The sequence below is a fragment of the Haplochromis burtoni genome, unplaced genomic scaffold (assembly GCF_018398535.1).
Source record: "Haplochromis burtoni strain Fernald_Lab_line unplaced genomic scaffold, NCSU_Asbu1 Contig_170, whole genome shotgun sequence".
NCBI lineage: Eukaryota > Metazoa > Chordata > Actinopteri > Cichliformes > Cichlidae > Haplochromis > Haplochromis burtoni.
Window position 1 is genome coordinate 889,064 of NW_024582531.1, and position 19,903 is coordinate 908,966.

General features: G+C 40.8%; 1 protein-coding gene across 3 annotated transcripts in view; it reads right to left on the minus strand.

Annotated features, from left to right (window-relative positions):
- The window catches only part of LOC102313995 (kinase non-catalytic C-lobe domain-containing protein 1), a 61,555-nt gene extending 53,559 nt beyond the window's left edge, over nt 1-7,996 (minus strand). For 2 of the 3 annotated variants that reach the window (XM_042225373.1, XM_005933584.3), the window contains exon 1: nt 7,200-7,994. In XM_042225373.1, the coding sequence (XP_042081307.1) occupies nt 7,200-7,298 (99 nt within the window). In that variant the 5' untranslated portion in view covers nt 7,299-7,994. Of the gene's footprint in view, nt 1-7,199 lie in introns of all 3 variants that reach the window. The other variant, XM_042225374.1, reaches the window with a different exon arrangement.
- Between the last annotated feature and the right edge of the window lie 11,907 nt (nt 7,997-19,903).

Below are 19,903 nucleotides of genomic sequence, written 5' to 3' on the forward strand. Positions count from 1 at the left end.
TGATCTTGTAGCCTGAGAAGGAGCCGTATTGGGAAATTAACGCAACTAATCTAGGAATTGAGTGAGCAGGAGAATTTAGAAAAATTAAGACGTCATCTGCATAAAGTGAAATCTTATGTTGAGAATTGTTCAAACAGAGTCCTTCAATAGCAGCATCCTTCCTAATGGCTGTGGCAAGGGGTTCCATAGCCAGGGCGAATAACAAAGGGCTCAGCGGACAGCCCTGTCGACTGCCACGTTCGATACTGAAATTGTCCGACCTATAACCATTGGTAATCACTGCCGAAAGAGGGGAAGTATAAAGTATCTGGATCCATTTAACGAAGTTGTCACCTAGACCAAATTCTTGAAGTGTGATAAGAAGAAACGGCCATTCCAGACGGTCAAAGGCCTTTTCAGCATCAAGTGAGATGACTAGAGCCTCAGGGTTAAACAAAGATGAGTGCTGAATAATGTTAAGTAGGCGCCTCACGCTATGTGTGGAATACCGCCCCCGTATAAAACCAGTTTGATCATTCTTAACGATCGAAGGTAGTATTGGCTCAAGACGTATAGCTAGGACCTTAGCAAGTATCTTCAAATCAAGATTTAAAACAGATATAGGCCTATAGGAGGCGCATTCTTCTGGAGGTTTCCCCTTCTTCAGAATTAGCGAAATATTAGCCTCCATTAAGGAGGGGGGGAAGAGTGCCTGCCTCAAAAGAGGACAGAAGCATCTTATACAGTGGGGAAGTCAGAATCTTACTAAATTTCTTAAAAAATTCCCCCGTGAACCCGTCTGGACCCGGGGCTTTGTTATTTGGAAGCATCTGAATAACTTTCAAAATTTCACTTTGCGTTATAGGTTTACATAAATCATCCCTTTGGATTTCAGTAACTTTAGGTAAATTTAGTCCTAAGAAGAAGTGATGCATACCTTGTTCCAATGTTGATTTAAACTGGGAGGTATATAACTGCTTATAAAAAGTTTTAAAAGTATCATTAATAATTAAATTGTCATATTTAGGTAAACCAGATGAGTCTCTAACACATGGGATATTACAACCAGCACCCTTATTATGAGAGATTGCAGATACGGAGGTAAGCACAACTCTCATAGAAGAGAGCCAGATAGCGGTTAGGTTTATTAGCAAACTCATATAACCTCTGCCTCATGAAGAAAAGAGATTTCTCAGCCTTTCTTGTTAATAGTGCCTCCAAAGCTGTTTTAACCACCTGAATTTCATTCCTTAATTGCTCTGAAGGTGATTCATTATGTTTAGCTTGCAGTTCGTGCAAATTCCAGTTCTAATTTCCGTTGTTCCATCTGATTTTTCCGCTTCAGGCCTGCTGAATATGATATAATCAGTCCACGGGTGTAAGCCTTCAGGGTGTCCCAAAGCAGGCCTGGAGAAACTTCAGGGGTTGCATTGACCTTTAAAAAATGTTCGAGCTGATCATTTAAAAATATTTCGAATTTTGCACGGTGGCACGGTGGTTAGCACAGCAAGAAGGTCCTGAGTTCAATTCCACCATCAGGCCGGGGTCTTTCTGTGTGGAGTTTGCATGTTCTCCCCGTGTTTGCGTGGGTTCTCTCCGGGTACTCCGGCTTCCTCCCACCGTCCAAAGACATGCAGCTTGTGGGGATAGGTTAATTGGATAATCCAAATTGCCACTAGGTGTGAATGTGCGAGTGAATGTGAGTGTGAATGGTTGTCTGTCCCTGTGTGTTAGCCCTGCGACAGACTGGCGACCTGTCCAGGGTGTACCCCGCCTCTCGCCCTATGACAGCTGGGATAGGCTCCAGCACCCCCCGCGACCCTGAAAAGGATAAGCGGAGCGAATGGGATGGATGGATGGATGGGTCATGAATCAAAAAATTGTTAAATCTCCAGGTATGAGACCGAGGGACAGGATTTAGATCACTTAGCTGAACAAAACATGATCTGATATAATAATATCGCCTATTGTACATCTCAAAATGTTTCCCAGTGATCGTTTGGGGGTGAAAACGAGATCGATTCTACTACTTGTTCTATGAACACCGGGAAAAAAAGTAAATTCTTTATCGTTAGGATGAAGAGTCCGCCAGGTATCAACCAGATCAAGTTCGTTACAAGTATCTAAAAGTGCTTTGGCCCTTGTAGACATTTGAATTTGTTTAGGAGGGGATCTGTCCTTAGTTGTAGAAAAATAACAGTTAAAATCACCGGCTATCACAGAATTATCACAAACCCAATCAGAAAAGGAAGAGAAAGTATGAGCAATAAAGTCGTTAGACTGTACTGGTGGAAAGTAAATATTCAGAAATGGCACCGCCTGACCACCTAGGGTGCCCTTTAAGGAAACATATCTACCAGACTTATCACAAATTGTTTGGTCAACTGTCAGCAGTAGGTGTTTATGTATTAAAATGGCTGCACCGCGGCTCTTACTCGTAAAGGAGGAACTAAAAACTTGACCAACCCAATCACGTTTCAGTTTTAGATGCTCCTGAGGAGACAGGTGAGTTTCTTGCAACAAGGCAACATGGACAGTCTCCCTCTTAAGAAAACTCAATATTTTCTTCCGTTTAATAGGGTTATGTATACCTCCTACATTCCAGGAACAAACATTTAACACTGAATTATCACTTATCATACAATATTTGAAATAAGCATGGAACCCACCGGTGACCAAAGCATAGCTGATATGTAGGGCTCCCAAACACTGCTCTACAACACCAGTGGCAAGTAAAATACACATAGAAAAACAAACGTCCTGCTTTGCTAACAATTAACAAAAAACTATTTACAAGAAACAGAACCGTCAAGAAACCAGTGAGTATGGAGGTCAGGCAAAGGTCTCCAACGCCCAGCAGGGGGCGCAAGCAAATTTTCCAACTTGGACATAGAAAGATGCTGGACCAGAGTACGAGTCTTTTCTTCATCAGTAACGTGAAATAGCTGCCCGCCCGCAGCTAAAACAAGTATTCGGATTATAAATGGCTAAATAAAATAGTCTATATGTATGGGGTTATTATCTCCGCCCAGACCCGAAAAGAAAAAAAGAAACCAAACAGAAAAAATAACAATAATAATAAACAGGAGAAAAAAAAAAAGTAAAAAGAAATAAGGAGACGAGGGATTGGCGAATGCCTCACGTATGGGACAGGAGCACAGATCAACAGTCTGCTGGAGCCACTAAGGATGAGCGCGGTCCCGCCCCTTGAGGCAGTGTATGGTAATTTTTAAACTGGTGTATAAAAAATATGGTTCTGTATTAGTATTTAGTTTCTCAGTGGTTGTGCACAACACTTCCTAAGGATATTATGATATATTAACTGATCCATCGATCGATTAATGTAAGTAACACATAAAGATTATGTTTGCTTTTGCATCTAAATCTTATTTAATTCATGACAGATGATTTTTGGAACATGAAATATGGCGCAAATGATAGTTATTTAAAAAAAAACATTTTGTTTAAAGGTTTGGAAAGAAAGTCTAAGGAGCTTGGAAAGAAAAGCGTCTGGACTTATTTAAGTTGCTTGAACACATTTCACCTCTCATCCGAGAAGCTTCTTCAGTTCTAAGGTCAAATGGTGGAGAGTCCCAGATAAGCTCTGTGGGAGCAACACACCGAGAGGGACAAAGGCCCCCTAATGATCCTCTACCTAATCACATGAGCCAAGGTGTGAAAACGAGTGTAGGTCACAATCAGCCAGGGTTTCGGGTGAGCTCATTGTGAAACCTGGCCCCACGCTATCATGTGATTTCCTGAGGTCAGATGGCCCAGGATGTGAGTGGGCGTTAAGGCGTCTGGGGAGGGAACTCAAAACTGGATTATAGATGGCAGAGAGTTGGTGTCGTAAACCACCACCTCTGTTCAAAGATGGTCGCTCACAGTGGACATAAATGGCTTCTTTTACTCCTCTTTCAAACCATCTGTCTTCTTTGTCCAAAATATGTACATTGACATCCTCGAAAGAGTGACCTTTGTCCTTTAGATGCAGATGGACCACCGAGTCTTGTCCCATGGAGGTGGCTCTTCTATGTTATGCCATACTTTTTTGAAGTGGCTGTTTGGTCTCTCCAATGTGGAGGTCTGGGCATTCCTCGCTGCACTGTACAGCATACACCACATCGTTAAGTTTCTGTTTAGGAGTTTTGTCTTTGGGATGAACCCGTTTCTGTCTGAGTGTGTTGCTGGGTCTGAAATATACTGGGATGTCGTGCTTGGAGAAGACTCTCCTGAGTTTTTCTGATACACTGGCTACATGGGCTTAAATCTGGGACTCTCCACCATTTGACCCTAGAACTGAAGAAGCTTCTCGGATGAGAGGTGAAACGTCTTCAAGCAACTTAAAGAAGTCCAGACGCTTTTCTTTCCAAGCTCCTTAGACTACGATGACCTGGATGACTAAGAAGCTTCACAGACGTTTGGAAAGAAAGGAGACTCATAAAGCAGCCATTTATTATTTTATTTTCTTTCACAATGTTTGGCTTTGCATAGCAGAGACATGGCAGGTTTTGAAATTCAACCCCTTGTCATTCTTTTATGGTCTCTATTGTACTTTCTGTACACATTAGTCTTTAATTTATTAAATACCTTGACGAGTGTGTTTTATAGAAATGGAACCCTAGACTTAAAACCAATCAAAATTTAAAAAAAAAATTGGACTATATTAGGAGCCACATTAATTTGATTCACAGGTTGGATCCAGCTTGTCGGCTGGTGATAATGGATCATGGCTGGCTTCCAAACTTTGATGTTACCTTATACATCTTAAACTCAGATTCAATGTGAACTTTCCCACCTCAACAGGTCCTTCATGTAGGTAAGATTGATGCATTAACATTAAGGAGCAATAACCAAAACATGATGTTGAATTGAAAAGTAGCTTTTAAGCCAGAATGACACATTTCCTGTTGGTACTGTAGGTACCAGTCTTCTTACCATTCAACTGACATCTTGTGAGGCATTGTTTTCTGTTATTTTAAGCATTTAAAGGATTACTTTAAAAAGTTTGCTGACTTTACCCCAATAATAAAGATTTTTTAAAAAGGGTTTCCTGTTGCAGATGTCTCTGAGAAATTCAGTTTGATTCTTTGAGTGTCCGGTCTCTGTCTCAGGATGTATCTGCAGGAGCCTGGCACAGCTTGTTAGCCACAAAAAGGCTTCCAGGCTTGACTTCACCGTCACAAACGTTGACTACATTTGACTTTGACTGTAATAAAAACGGACACTCTGACACTCATTGTAATAATTACAATATAAGTCTCATTTTTATGTGGAACTAAATCTTTGCCACGTAAACATGTTCAGTGTTTATATGCCCCTACGGGTCTTTACTTGGAAACTGACTCATGCCTTGATTAACACTGAAAAAGATAACTCGAACTTACAAATGACTGTAACTAAGACGCTACATAATCTAAAGTTGAAGGCTTTACAAGATATGTTTGCCTTCATTCATTCATTCATTAGCGCTAACAGCTGAAAATATCTGGTATAATATAGCATCCTGCACGCTTAATTCCATGGAGTGAATCTACAGACCTGTAGCAACACACTGCATCGTCTGTGTTCCACTGGCCCCATTTACCCCAGCAGACGCAGTGATCTCACAAATTCCATGAAGCATTAAGCATAATGCTGCGGTCTGATTATTACAGGAACTTCTCTACAGTTTGCAAGTGGACACAAAAGCTGGCCTTAACTCAGGCAGAAGAGTGGAAGTGGAGAACGAGTGCGTGTGTGTGCGTGGAGGCGGTGTCATAAAGAAGTGATTGTCACACTATATCTAGCACTTTAACAACCATGGACGATTTTTTTTCTTCTTTCATGACAGTATTTATATCACAGCAGCTTCATTTTTCTCTAACTCCGAAGGTCTTAACGCTTCTGTTCTCTGATAATCTACAGCTCTGCTCTCACTGACAATCACTGCTTTATCTTTGATTGCACAAGAAGGGCCTATCTGTTTTGATTTACGACTGTCTTGTAGGTGCAGCAGAGTTGCAACAGATTGCGAACAAAGCATACTGATGTGATCGAGTGGGGTAGAGCCAAATTACAGGACAGAAAAGTCCCACTTCAAGCAGCAGCAGCAGCAGCAGCCGCCCCATAAATAGACAGTTTCCCTTGAGAACAGTGCAGGGGAACGTTAGTTTCTCTCACCCCCCTCAAGTTAAATGTGCTGTCCTATATAAGTTTGCCTCTGATTTTCAAGGTTCTGGTGAGGCTCTTGGTGTGGTGCATGTCTTTGCACTGCAGTAATGGGAGGAAAGGCAAAAGAGAGGGCTTGTTCTCCTGTATTATGGTGTAAAGATGCACACAGAGACAACGTACTTGAGGGAGAGGAGGACAATTTTCAATTCTGGCACTTGAAGAAGTGCTCATAACAGCAACAAACAAAATCCTCAGAACATGGTATTCCTTCATCATGCATCATTTGAAACTCTGTTTAAAAAATAAATAAAATACAAAAAGTTTATTCAATTTGACAAAGAAACACTAAAGACTGCTGATGGTTTAAATTTGGAACCCTATTTTATTTTACACATAAGGTGGGCATCCTCAATCATTCCCAATGGGAGCTCTTTGGAAGCACTCTTTAGGAAGGCTGTCTTGTACCATTATATAAAGTATTGAGAATTTGGTTTAATGTGAATTTCCAAAAGTTGTTTTTTATCTTCCACACCATAGAGCAGAGAGATTACCTTAAACAGATATGTCAGATATGCAACATAACCCAGTGTGTCCGAAAAAGAAAAAAAAAGTCAACAAGTATATTAAATTCCGTCCACAACACCAAACCCTTCTCCACCCATTCCCTTCCAGATGTATTTTCTGCTATCCTGGCAGGAAATGGGTTACTCTAAATATACTAGACTGTTTTGCAGATAAAACCTGAAACATTTTAAGTCTAGGTATTAAAATTATTTCTGGAGTACATTTTGACTTTTACTCGCATTTAAACAGTGAGCAAGTCGATTCTGATCCCTTGTTTGTCTTAAATCATCGTAAATGTTAAGGCCCTAAGAACGTTTCTCTGGCTGACTTTAACCACTAAGAGGATTAAGAATTTCAACCAGCAGCTTTCTAGGAAACACAAAAAGAGGCTGTTTCATATCATTTGGATGCTCCAAGCAATCGACACCGGTATCTTTTTAAAACAAACAAACGCCAATGTTTAGTTATAACTTCTTCATTTTAAAAACCCCGCTCCCTCTCACCTCATCCTCCAGCAGTGGAGGCAGATGCTCAAGATCGTAATCTCTGTCTTCGGCTTTTCTTAAGTACGCGTCCGCCGCATCACTCCCGGAAGTCTCCATTGCACCAACTTTGATTCCCTCAAGTAGTAAAGCGAATTTCGGAGCACACCGCAACGTTTCCAGTCGACACAGATGGCATGTCTGAGCTCTCGGGGTACGCTGGGCACCACTGATGGGGGTTCAAATGCTCGCTGCAGTCCAGCAGTCAGTCGGTGGTCACTGCAGGACAATCCTGACCAGAAACGACGCCGAATAATCGATGCTTCCTAAGCGACCGTCCACAGCAGAGTGATGCTGCTGGAGGTGTTTAAGGCTATCGGTAACGCCACAAAAATCAGGCTACACACACTGAAGGCGGTCATGAGCTGCGGATCTCTGAATCCTCCCTTTTCCCAGTGCTGGCAGAGCGGAGAGTACTGCTGCCTGCATGCTACAGTTGGCTTCACGCCTCCGTTCACAGTGCAGCTTGAGTGACTCATATTCATCACTTAGTCCTTATTATCTCTTCTAATTCCAATGATCTGGCTTTGTACGAACTAGTGTGTACTAGACTTATTTATTCCACCATACTGGCTACATACTCATTTCTTAATTGAATATGAACTATGCCCTCAACAAATTCTCTAAAGTCCTGTCAGTCTGCAAAGCTGATATTTATTATTATACCATCATAATGTGTTTAGGAACTTAGGAAGGTTTAGATTACTTTTTTTTTCTTCCGTGAGAGTGATTGGATCAAAAATGTGTAATATTCTTCACATTCTTCTGGTTTTTGTACCTATAGGAATATCTGAAATGATCTCTTAGTTTCATTCATAAGTAGGAAGGCGACATTCTCAGCAGCATTTTTTCTTTGTATTAATTGAGAAATGAACAGGGCTTCTCATCTATCTTTGCCCAAAAGTCACTTTGAAATTTAATATTCTGAAACTGATCAAAGCTCAATCCACTGATGAGAACCTGTGTTATAGTTAAAATGTTCAAATGAAGCTTTTAGTTGGCTAACTCAATCTATTAGATAGTCAAGAATAAAATGTTCTATTCTTCATACAATACTTGCCAAAACATCCCTCGAAATCTCCTGTTCTCCAAGTGAACACTAAAGCAAATAAATGCAGTATTTATTAAAATAACTGACAGAATAGTCCAAAGCAGACACCTTAAATTATAGACAAAAATACAAATTTTGCAATATTTGCATGACTTACATGACATTTATTTTATACCAAAGTAAATGTAATCCTAAGTTTATTATCAAGTAGCAACCACTGGGGCTGAAAAATAAAAACCAACATGGAAGTGCCAGAAACTGCAGTTCCTGGAGTGGCAACTGGAGGCTGGCTCCAAACAGGGCTCTCCATGGACTCTCTTGTTAAAATGCCCAAGTTTAGCAGCATTAAATATATGTTTACAGGCTGGCACAGAGAAAAGCATGCTCTCTACGGATAGAGTCTAAAGGCAGTTCATGTAGGAGAGAGTAGTATGTAATGATTAATGAGATGAATTTAGAAATTCTGAACACTTTTTAATGAGCACTAAATCAATATGACTTTTTACTTTCCACAATAATTAGTTAACACAACAAAACACATCTTTCAGCTTTTTATGTATTTTAAAACCAGGTTTTGGGAAATGTGTCTGTCTCTAAAGCAGTTTGGGTCAACTTCTATTGTTTAAATGTTCTATAGGCTAAATATGAATATGTGATATGACAGTCAACACAAAAAGCTTCAGACATTTTTTAGTGCATGTTTAAAGAATATTGCTCTTTTCTAGGAAAAAATCCATTACCAGCATTGGTTTTGCTACTATCGATATTTGGATCCACTCACCCACCTCTGCTTGAGTCATATGAGTCTCTGAACTGGACCGCATCATTGGGTTTGTGGTGTTGGTGTCTTCTGGGGAATCGTTTGACAGTTTAACAAATAACACGATTTGCTGTGACATTAACACCATCAAGAAAGTTTTTTTCTTCAGTTTTGCCAAGTGGAAACCTTACATTATTTATTCTGTTATGCAGCACTGTAGCAAATATGTATGTCTGTGCCTTGCCTCCTAACATACTACAGATCCAGTCTGCTAACCAAGGTCTCATCCAGAGAGGGTCACTTCTGCCTCCTGAAAACCAACATGTCTGTGGTATAGTGGTAAATTCTCTGCAGAGTCATCTATTTTAAATCGAAAGTTTGCATTTTGGAAAAAAAATGAAAGAAAAAACGCAGCAATAGCATTTCATTTACAAGCCAGTCAGAAATGTATTTTTCTGTTATTTATACAGAATTATTGTTGAAGCATTTTAAAGAACTACAGTATATAATATCTAAATGTAATGTTGCACATATTTTTTTTTGTTAGTCATTTCCCTGTCAAAACAAATTAGCAATGCAACCCTTCTCTCATTGTTATTACAAATGCACCCCCTTGCATATTTGTTTTAGCCCAATACTGAACACCCTGATCCATCTTAATTGTCCACTCCATTTAAATATCTTCTTGTGCCGTGTCCTAGTCATGATGGAAAGCCTGTTTGGGTTGCCAGCTGAGCTCTGGGTGGTGGTGAATGAGATTGCTATTATGCCGGCGGTGCCCCGTGGCTGCTGAGCGGTGATAGAAGGGCCTCTTTGGCCAGGCAGAGGGAAACCACTATTAGAACTGTTGACTGCTCAGTACTGTGGCATGTTGAGATAATAGAGGGAAGTACTTTTACTTTAGCAGCCACGCAATTAATGTGATCATACATATTCTGGCATATCCCCTCAATGACTTATTACTTGAGAACAAAGCAGTCTATTTGATCCTTGTTGGCACTGTGCTGTAGCCAAGTGAGAGATACATTCAGAAGGTATTTCATCTTCAAAAGGATTAGCTCCTAATGTGGAAACACTGCAGAACTCCTTGCTGCTGGGAACAACTGAATCATTTACAGCGAGGCAGCGCTTGGCAGAGATGAGCCCGATGTTATAATCTGAAGTCATCTTAGAGTATTATGGCTGCTCAGTTTTGTCTATTTTCATATTTCAGGCTCAGATGTACTTCTTTTCCTCCTTCCTTATTTGGGTATAGCTGTCAGGATTGGCGAGAAAGAGGAAATACTTTTGGCCTGTTTGCACTTTTAAGTCGGAACCAAACTGATAAAAGATGGGATGGGATGTAATGTTACCTAACGTGTTGGGAAGCCTGCAAATACTACAAACCTAGAAAACTAAATTACTTTACATATAAAGTGGGGAAGGTGAGCAGGAGATTCCAAGTAATAATAAATAAGGACAGTGACAGAATGTCAACTTATAGATAAGTGCTAAGAAATAATGACTGTTAGCTAAATGCTAAAGGGTTCAAGCTAACATTTTCACAAAAAGTAAGAAATTACACCAGGTAGGAAGTCATTCTCCACACTAATCATGACACACGGTTGCTTATATGCAAGCTACAAGGTAGAGCTACTTTTCAGCTCAAACCTGCCCAAATCCTCAAATGCATGCACTCATGGCTTGTGACACCAAAAACAAATGATTTATTCTAATATTGTTTAAGTGTTTTAATAGATATGCAAAATTTAGCTAATTTACTGAAGTCAGTAAACATACTAGAGATGTAAAATGATAGTTCCCATTTGAAATCCTTATGCATGAAAACATTTGTTGTAGAAAAGAATAGAAAAAGAAAGCTGTGACCCATATTTGGGATCCTGTTTGTATCCAAGGCTGATAGTTGACCTATGAAGTCTGGGAAGCATTGTTTCAGAGGAAATCCATGATGGACATAGAATGTCAAGCATGTGGAAACTTGCCAGCCTCTTCTGGAAATAGTGAATATTTACAGATGTGTCACAGAGATGTCAAAAGTTGCTATAGTCTTCAGTTCTGGTATGAAGCTTTAAAGTGTGGCTGTGTCTCAGCAGGGAAGCTCCTCTGAGAATATCTGACTTGGGAAAATGGCAAGAAAGCTTTTGGAGGTGCTGAGGTATGCAGGAAGTGTAGTAAAGTGTTGTGTTTAAATGAGCAAGAGCAGTATGTTGAACTATATGTAATATTGACTTTCAGCCACATGCAAATGTTGAATCTTTATACTCTTTTATTTACATCATATCATATATCAATGACTGTAAAATTATAGAACTCAAGAGCTCTCCTGGCTCACCTGAAATCCGAACAGTAGCTTTGACTTGGAACATGAATGGTTAGTTCAACCAGGTTGTGCTTTCGTTCTTGCTTATAAGATCTATCACTTAAATTGTGATGGCCTCTAACTGTAACTTAAAGATCAAAATAGGGTTATTTTCTGATGCAGTAATAATTTTGTTTCATTATTCTTCCTCAAGGGTCATCAGCTGAGGATTGTGACTGTTTTCTTGAGGCATGCAGCTTTAGTCTCAGCATTTTAGCATGGTATAATTATGTAGCCTACCATGCATATTAATGATCTCATTTACCAGAACCTTATCTTAAAATGAGTCAGATGGAAATGTTGAAAAGTAGGCCAAAGACAGTATTTTTTTGAAGTTAAAGTTACATTAATCACCTAATAAAATCTGTTAAATGACAAGCAGATAATCATTGAGAAAGTAAAAACTTTGGGTTTTGTTCTAGAAGGGAAAAAAGCACCAATTGTTAGCTAAGTGGTTGCGATAGCTGTCCCTAACGTATACCATGCACAAATCATGGTATTCATGGCAGGACATGGTGATGGATGTGCATCTAAACACTATTAGTTTATAAAAGTGCTACAAAGGTTGAATTTTTCCAGGACACATAGCACTACATATTTAGTGCTGTGTGTCCTTGTACGCGTATGTGTAACTGGGTCTGCATAGCAACATAAAAACATCATCCAAGAACTGAATAACAGTAAAACCAACATAATAACTTTGAGCCTGTAAAGTTCACCTTCATCCATCCTCTTCTTCCAATATAATTCAGGGTCACAGTTAGATTTTGGTCTATTCAAACTAGCAAAGGGCAAAGGTGTGTGGTGCACGCTGAACAGGTTGCCAGTCTATCTGAAGGCTAACACAGACATATAGCCAACCATTCACACCAACGGCCAATTTAGAATCGCCTAACATGTCATTGGGCTGTGAGAGGAAGCAGGAGCAACTAAACAGACACGGGAGAATATTCGAATGGATTCAAACTCTTGCTACAAGGCGATAGCACTGACCCTGTGGTGTGGTGGAGAAGTCACTATCACCACGATCAAGTGAATAATCAATTCCCATGGTTCTGTGGAGAAGCCAACACCACTTGGTTTATCACTTCTAGCTGACGTCCAGTGCTAACTTGAGAGTTTACAGTTATATAAACTCTGGGTTTCATAACCCGATGTACGTCAAAAAAAACCATGATACCAACACCATGACCCAAGGTATCATGGTAGATGGTGTGTCCAGATGCATAACCAAGATGTATTCTTGTACTTCCTGACCTTGATCTTGAAACGACTGTTGAATGACGAGTGTGCTTATTACACAATGACCCCATCCAGTCAGTTTGTGAGAACCTATGATTAATGGATTTCTGTCTTTTGTTAAATGCTTATAAACTTTACAGTTGTCTTCATGTTGCTTTAGTAAGGTTGAATGAAATGAAAGATGGACACGCAAGGAGAAGTTGTAGTGATCTGTTTATCCAAACCAACAAACAAAGCAGATGAGGAGAGTGGTAGAGACGAGTGTTGGGTGATTAGTGATAGAAGGATAGCAGCAAGAGTGAAAAGGAAGATGGTAGTGAGACCTGCTGTGATGTGCTGTTTGGAGATGATGGCACTGACAAAAAGACAACAGTTTGATTTGATGTGTGTGAGTGACCAGAATGGAAAAGATCAGAAACAAATTCACAAGAGAGACAACTTTATGTTGAGCAGTTTGGAGACAAAGTTAAAGAAGCAAGGCTGATATGGTTTGTGTCCTGGCAGTTTGTGTGGCAGGCACAAGTTGGAAACAAAATGCAAGACTTGGAAACAAGTTACAAACTAAAAGGTAGTTTTATTGTTGAGCTCTTACAAAATAAACGTAAAGCAGGTCAGGAAAAAAATCATTTACAGCTAGGAATCTTTCAGGAGAAAACATGAGCGGGGAGGTAGAATGTGACAAAGAGCCAAGAGCCAAGAGCCAAGCCTAAAATGACAATATATACAAACATAAGATAACAAGGAACAGGCAAAAGGTGGCAGAACTGCTGAGACTAATGACGAGACGGAGAACTAGAACTAACCAAAGCACTGGTGACAAGAGACTGTCAAAATCATATAGAAAAAAATAACTAACACTGACAAACACATACAAGCTTGACACAGAACATGGACAAACATGGAGACAAGATTGAAAGGACAGAATTGGAAATCCAAAAGGGGGGAAAAACCCAACCCATCATCTAAAGCCGTCAGGGACCCAAAGGCACAGACAACAGGAGCATAGCCATAACAGCATAAACAAAAGGAGTTTTACCAAATCCTGTATAAAAAAGACAGAAGGAACCTAAAGGTCATGAGAGCAAGAGCACAGAACTAAGTTAGCATGGAACTAAGTTAAAAGCAACTTGTATCAGTTAAGGGAATGAAGACCTATAAACATTAAGAAATAACAAATTCAAGGGGAAAATTTATTAGCAAAAGGTTAGACATTTTAGGTTGATTTGAATAAAATCCAAAGTTAGGAAAAAAAAGGTACAGAAAGAAACTTAAAACTAACCAGACTCTGAGACCTAATCCTGGAGCTGCGAGACATGAAGGAAAACTGAACTGACACCATGACAAAGGAAAAAGGGAGACTGAGACAATATATACACAGGACGTTGGTTATGGGAAGTGGAGACAGCTGGGCAGGATGAGACACCGGTAAATGAAATCACAGAAGATGAGACACAGGAAGCAAAACTAAAGGCAACACACACAGAACAACAAACACAGGAAGAGTGATAACTGAACAGGGAAGACACTGACACATGAATAAACTTAATACAGGTGACCTGACACAGCAGGGAGGACTACAAAGGGAGGAATTAAACTCTTAAGTTACTGGGAACTAAGAACAAAAGCTAATACACTAGAAATACACAAAGCAGTGTCTCAAAAAACTTAAAAGACTACGTAAACTGACCCAGGACCATGACGTGCTTATCAAAAAATAAAACTACAAAACCCCTAAGCAGCCCAAAAAGTCAAAACCTGGTTCTAGGACAGGTTTGGACACTTGCAGTGGAAGGATACTGGATATACTGGACACAGAATGCTGAAGATGTTGCTCCCAGGCAGGAGGAAAACGAAGGAGGATGACCACAGAGAAGATTGATGGATGTAGTGAAGGAGGACAGGCAGAGCATTGGCGTGGCAGAGGAGGACAAGGAGACGAGGTCAAATGGAGGCAGATGGTCCACTGTGGTGACCCCTAAAGAGAGCAGCTGAAAGAAGAAGATTCAAGATTCTTCATTTGTCACATGCATAGTTATACAGATATAACACGCAGTGAAATGTGACCTGATTCCTCGACTGTGCAAAAAAGAGAGACAGAACTTTATATACAGTGAATGAGTATATACAAAGAGGACATTATGTGCAGCAAGTGGGTGAGTTATATACATTATATAAATAAAGATAAAATAAAATAAAGCAAGCTGGAAATTTACAGCTTGTGTACATTGCGTGGGTAGGGTGTTAAAGTGTCTTGTGCTGTTGTGAAGCCAGAAGGAGCAGGATGATATGAGAATGTGGAAAGTCCTGAGGATCCCTGGAGAGACCCTGAACTTCCTCAGTTGTCGTAGGTGGTACAGGCACTGCCCAGCCTTTTTGGACTGGACCTGAATGTGGGCAGACCAGGTCAGGTCTGAGGAGATGTGGACACCGAGATACTTGAAGGACTGCACCCTCTCCACTTGAGCTCCATTAGTGGAGATATCATCTGAATTTCAGGAGCTGAACCACTCCTCCTTCACGCCCCCTCCGGCCTCAGGCTATAAAAGCCCCCCTTCACCAATACTTGCTCTTCTCATTTTCATGCCCCACACTTCCCCCCCATTTTCCCTCTCTTTTCCTCTCTCCCTTTCCTTCATTCACTTCTCGTTAGTACATGGCGATCTGCCCGGGCCGTCAGCAGTCCCCTTCGAGGCCTTCCCCAAACCGCAGCACCAGTTAATACTCCCTCATCGCCCATCGTTACCAAGGATGTGGTCCCAGCTAGTGAAATAATAATGGGCTTGTAGTCTCTGTGCTGACTCCTTTTGAAGTCCACTACCAGCTCAGCTCCTTGGTCTTGCCGACGTTCAGCTGGAGGTGGTTATGCTGGCACCACGATGCCAGATTCTTCACTTCATCCATGTAGGTCGCCTTATTGTTGTTGGAGATGGCACCCAACACCACTGTGTCATCAGCAAACTTCACAATGGTATTGGAGCCATGGGTGCCCACACAGTCTGAAGTGTAGAGGGAGTAGAGCAGTGGTGAGAGGACACACCCCTTTGGCGCTCCCGTGCTGATAGTGATGCTGTCGGAGACGCACCTACCCACCCTCACCACCTGAGTTCTGCCGGTGAGGAAGTCCAACACCCATGCACACATGCACACAGACGGCTGTTGAGTCCTAGATCCCTCAGCATTGTGAACACTCTACCGGGCACTATTGTTCACAGAAATTCACAGAAGTGTGCAAAAACGTTTTTACTTTGATGGATAAAGGATAATAAAAAAATCTCATTAAAATCACAAAATCCATTTCCTCCCAGTATAGATCTAAAACAGAAGGAACAATAGTTGCAGCTTGTTGTAAATAACAGCTTCCTGGTAGTATTTGTTACTTGCAGTGTCTTTAAGTTGAAGCTTTACCACCAAGTCTCTTTAGCACTCCCAAAGGCCCGCCCTGCTTTCACCTTCACCCCCCCCCCGAACAAGCAAACATTGGCATCTGTTTTTCCACTACCTCATTATAAAAAATGAAAAAGTAACATGTTTGGTCCCTTTGGCCAGTATTTTGGGAACTACACAAACACTTTGAACACACACAAAGCCCACAGTAAAACATTTGCTACTAGGCAACTGTGTACTCCTTGTACCTCTTTCAATTTTATTTAGCATGACAAGTGTTGTGTGGGTAGACCTGGAGTAATATCAGGAGGATTCAGAATCACAAGAAAATAAATGGAAACTGTGTTTACTGCACGAGCACGAGAGTTACTCACCTGGACAGGATGCAGACGTGTGGAGGAGAGTCTTTTTGCCTCACCTGGGTAACAGATGGTGGAGCTGAGGGCAGTGCAATTAGCCAGATGGAATAAACATTTTATCTCAAATAAAATAAGATTGCAATTGCTCTTTCAAATTCTAACTGTTAGATATGCGTATGCGTGCTTTGCACAATTCTTAAAAACATGCAAAACTAATTTATTAGTATTTATTTTTCCCCACACAATTTTAATGTCGGGGCGCTGACATCTTGAAAGATAAATTTCATTTTACCCATTGACTCGAAACACAAGTTAAGTCAGCAACAACAGCAATAAACCACACTCAGATTTGTCTGTTCAATTCTTCCTCTAAACCAGGAATGTCAAACTCACTTTACAACAGCCCACTTTGATCGGATGTGGGCAAGACCAGTGAAACTCACCTACACATTTAATCCCTGAGATATTTTAATATAAGAATAAGAAGTGTAGTTTCAACAGTGAGTCTCAGTTTTTCTACATAATAAAGAAATGCTATTGTAGTAAATCAAATAAATCTGTCAGCATAACTCTTTAGGGATACATTATGAGCAGTAAAATTACAGAAATACATTACTTATTTAATATGATGTAGTCTGAATGGTCAATTGGAAGTTCTGTATCAGCAAGATACAGAAATTCCTTCATATTTTATTAAAACTATCCATTAGGCTGTCTTTGATGGCCAATTCTGGCCCACAGGCCTCATGTTGGACACCACTGATCTAAACTATCTGTTCCACCATTTGGCTTGGATGTGTAGTCTTTTTGTCTTCTGGTCATAGCTAACTGATAGCTAACCCACCTACATTCAGTGTGAGATCACAATATATAGAGAAACAATCACTGACCAAAACCCACTGATCAATGGCCATGAGTACCATTCACAGAGAGTTGGGGAATGGCTGCAATCACAGCATTGTAAGATGGCGAAAGATGTACCCTTAGGCCCCCTCCTCAATTCAGAGATGGTCTTTCCCTTTTCATGTAAATGGCCTCCTTGACTCCATGCTCAAACCAGCGTTCCTCCCTGTCCAGGATGTGTACATCCTCATCCTTGAAAGAGTGTCCACTGGCCTGTAGGTGTAAATAGACTGCAGAGTCCTGGCCTGATGAGGTAGCTCTTCTGTGTTGTGCCTTCGCCAGAGGTTGTTTGGTTTCCCCGATGTATAAATCCTGGCAATCCTCCTGGCACTTAACAGCGTACACTATGTTACTCTGTTTGTGTCGGGGGACCCGATCCTTGGGGTGGACCAGTTTTTGGCGCAGCGTGTTTTGAGGTTTAAATGCCACAGAGACCCGGTGTTTAGAAAAAATGCATCTCAACTGCTCCAATACTCCTGGCACATATGGGATCACTACAGGTTTTCGCTTGGGCGATCTCTCTGCCTCCCTGGCCGCTGTGTCAGTGGGGATGGTGTTCGCTCTGTGTTGTAGCGTCCTAATGACGCTGTTTATAAGATTGGGGAAACCTGCAGTCAGCTGAGACTGAAGAAGTCACTTGGATGAGTGACGAAATGTTTCTCCCACAAAACGCTACGTCCAGATGAACAGAATCAACCTTTTAGAGACACATATTTCACTGTTTCCTCCATTTCAACTTATCATTCCACTCAGTTAATTATGTAACAATCTATCATCTACTTTCCTTTTATTTTTCTGTTTAAAAACACAATTGTGCATTTGATGACGCATTTATGTATTCTGTTCTCTTGGTGATCTTTTTGGCATATCTGGCTGTTTACTTACTATTACACTTTTAATTAGTATCATCATCATCAAGAAAGATCTTACATAATAAATTCAATTCAATTTTATTTATATAGCTCCAAATTCCAACAGCAGTCACCTCAAGGCATTTTATAATGCAAGTTAAAAACCCTGTAATAAACAACATAGAGCTCAGATGACAACAATCAGAAGACCCCTTATGAGAAGCACTTGGTGACAGTGGAAAGGAAAAAAGCCCTTTTTATAAGGAAGAAACTTCTGGCAGAACCAGGCTCAGGGAGGGGCAGCCATCTGCCATGATCGGTTGGGGGTGAGCGGAGGGTGACAGGACAACAGACGTGCTGTAGAAAAAAAGCCAGAGATCAATAATAACTAAAAATCAAATGCAGATTGCTGTAGAAGCACACAGTGAAAAAAGGTGGGTGAAGAAGAAACACTCAGCCGCCCACAGCAGCTTAGACCTTATTGCAGCATAATGAAGGAAGGGTTCGCAGTTATATACGCTTTTTCAAAAAGGAAAGTTTTCATCCTAATCTTTAAAGTAGAGAGCTCTAATAGGTATTTTGCAAAGTTATCTGTATGTCAATAGCACTATATGCATGACGATTTGTATTGTGCACAAATGTATCACTGTGTGTGTGTGGTTGAGGAAGCGCTTAGGCATTAAAGACAGGGAGAGGGAAGAAATGCATATTCATCAGGCCTCGCAGACAAAAACAGTGTTGGGGCACAATCTCTGCAACGAGTGCAGGTTAAATAACTGCAGCTAACTCAATATGTTACAGCGGGACAAACATTTATGAACTTCGCCCATAGACTTGCCTCATGGTTACGCATCACAGGAAGAGAGAAGGGAAGCAGTTATTCCTGCATACATTTGCATTTGGTTGGGGGCTGGTGCTCAAGCCCACCCTAGCGTTTCGTTTTAACTCCACCTTGAACACTTATTTACTTCAGCTGGCTAATCTTTTACTTAATAAAGATCTGTTAAATAGGCTGTCTTAGGAGGGCGAACTTGAGAGATTTTTTGGTGCACTTTGCCAAGTTAATACCATGTGACTGGCAGGGAAGTGTTGCATTTGTGCTATGTTATGCTGCAGCTGTGTTGCAGCCATTAACACAAAGCTCATGCACTATCCTGCTTAATAACCTGTTGTACATAAGGGCTATTTTCCAATACGTTTCCACATGTAAACTTACTGATTTTAACCACTAGATGGCATTCCTGTATTGAGAGCAGGAAACAGCCTCAGTCTGAAACCGGAGGCAAGGCTGCATGAAATCAGACCTCTCAGTTCATGCTGTTGACACTTAAAGCCACTACCAACTATGTTATGTCATGCATTAACATAACTGTCTGTTTTCATATCGTAGGTGAACAGGAGTAGCCATTTCTGTCGCTATTCCCAACTCCCAATGTTTCTTTTATCCAGGATTTTGATTTCTGTCACACCGAAAGGGAACCCAGAGGAGCCCTCTGAATGCTTCTCCATTTTAGAAGTCACATTTGCACACTTGGACCATATGCTTAGAGCCTTTCCAAGTCAAGTGCACATTTGCAGGCTGAGATTCCCAGAGCTCATCTGGTGAAAACAAATGAAACTGGTGACAGATTGATTTTCTGGAGCATACAGTCAGTGCACTGAATTCCTACTGAGGGAATGTAGAGTTTAAAATGAGAAATTGTACTCAGGCACAGCCAGGATTTGAATCCCTTGCCACGCAAGGAAAATTAAGACC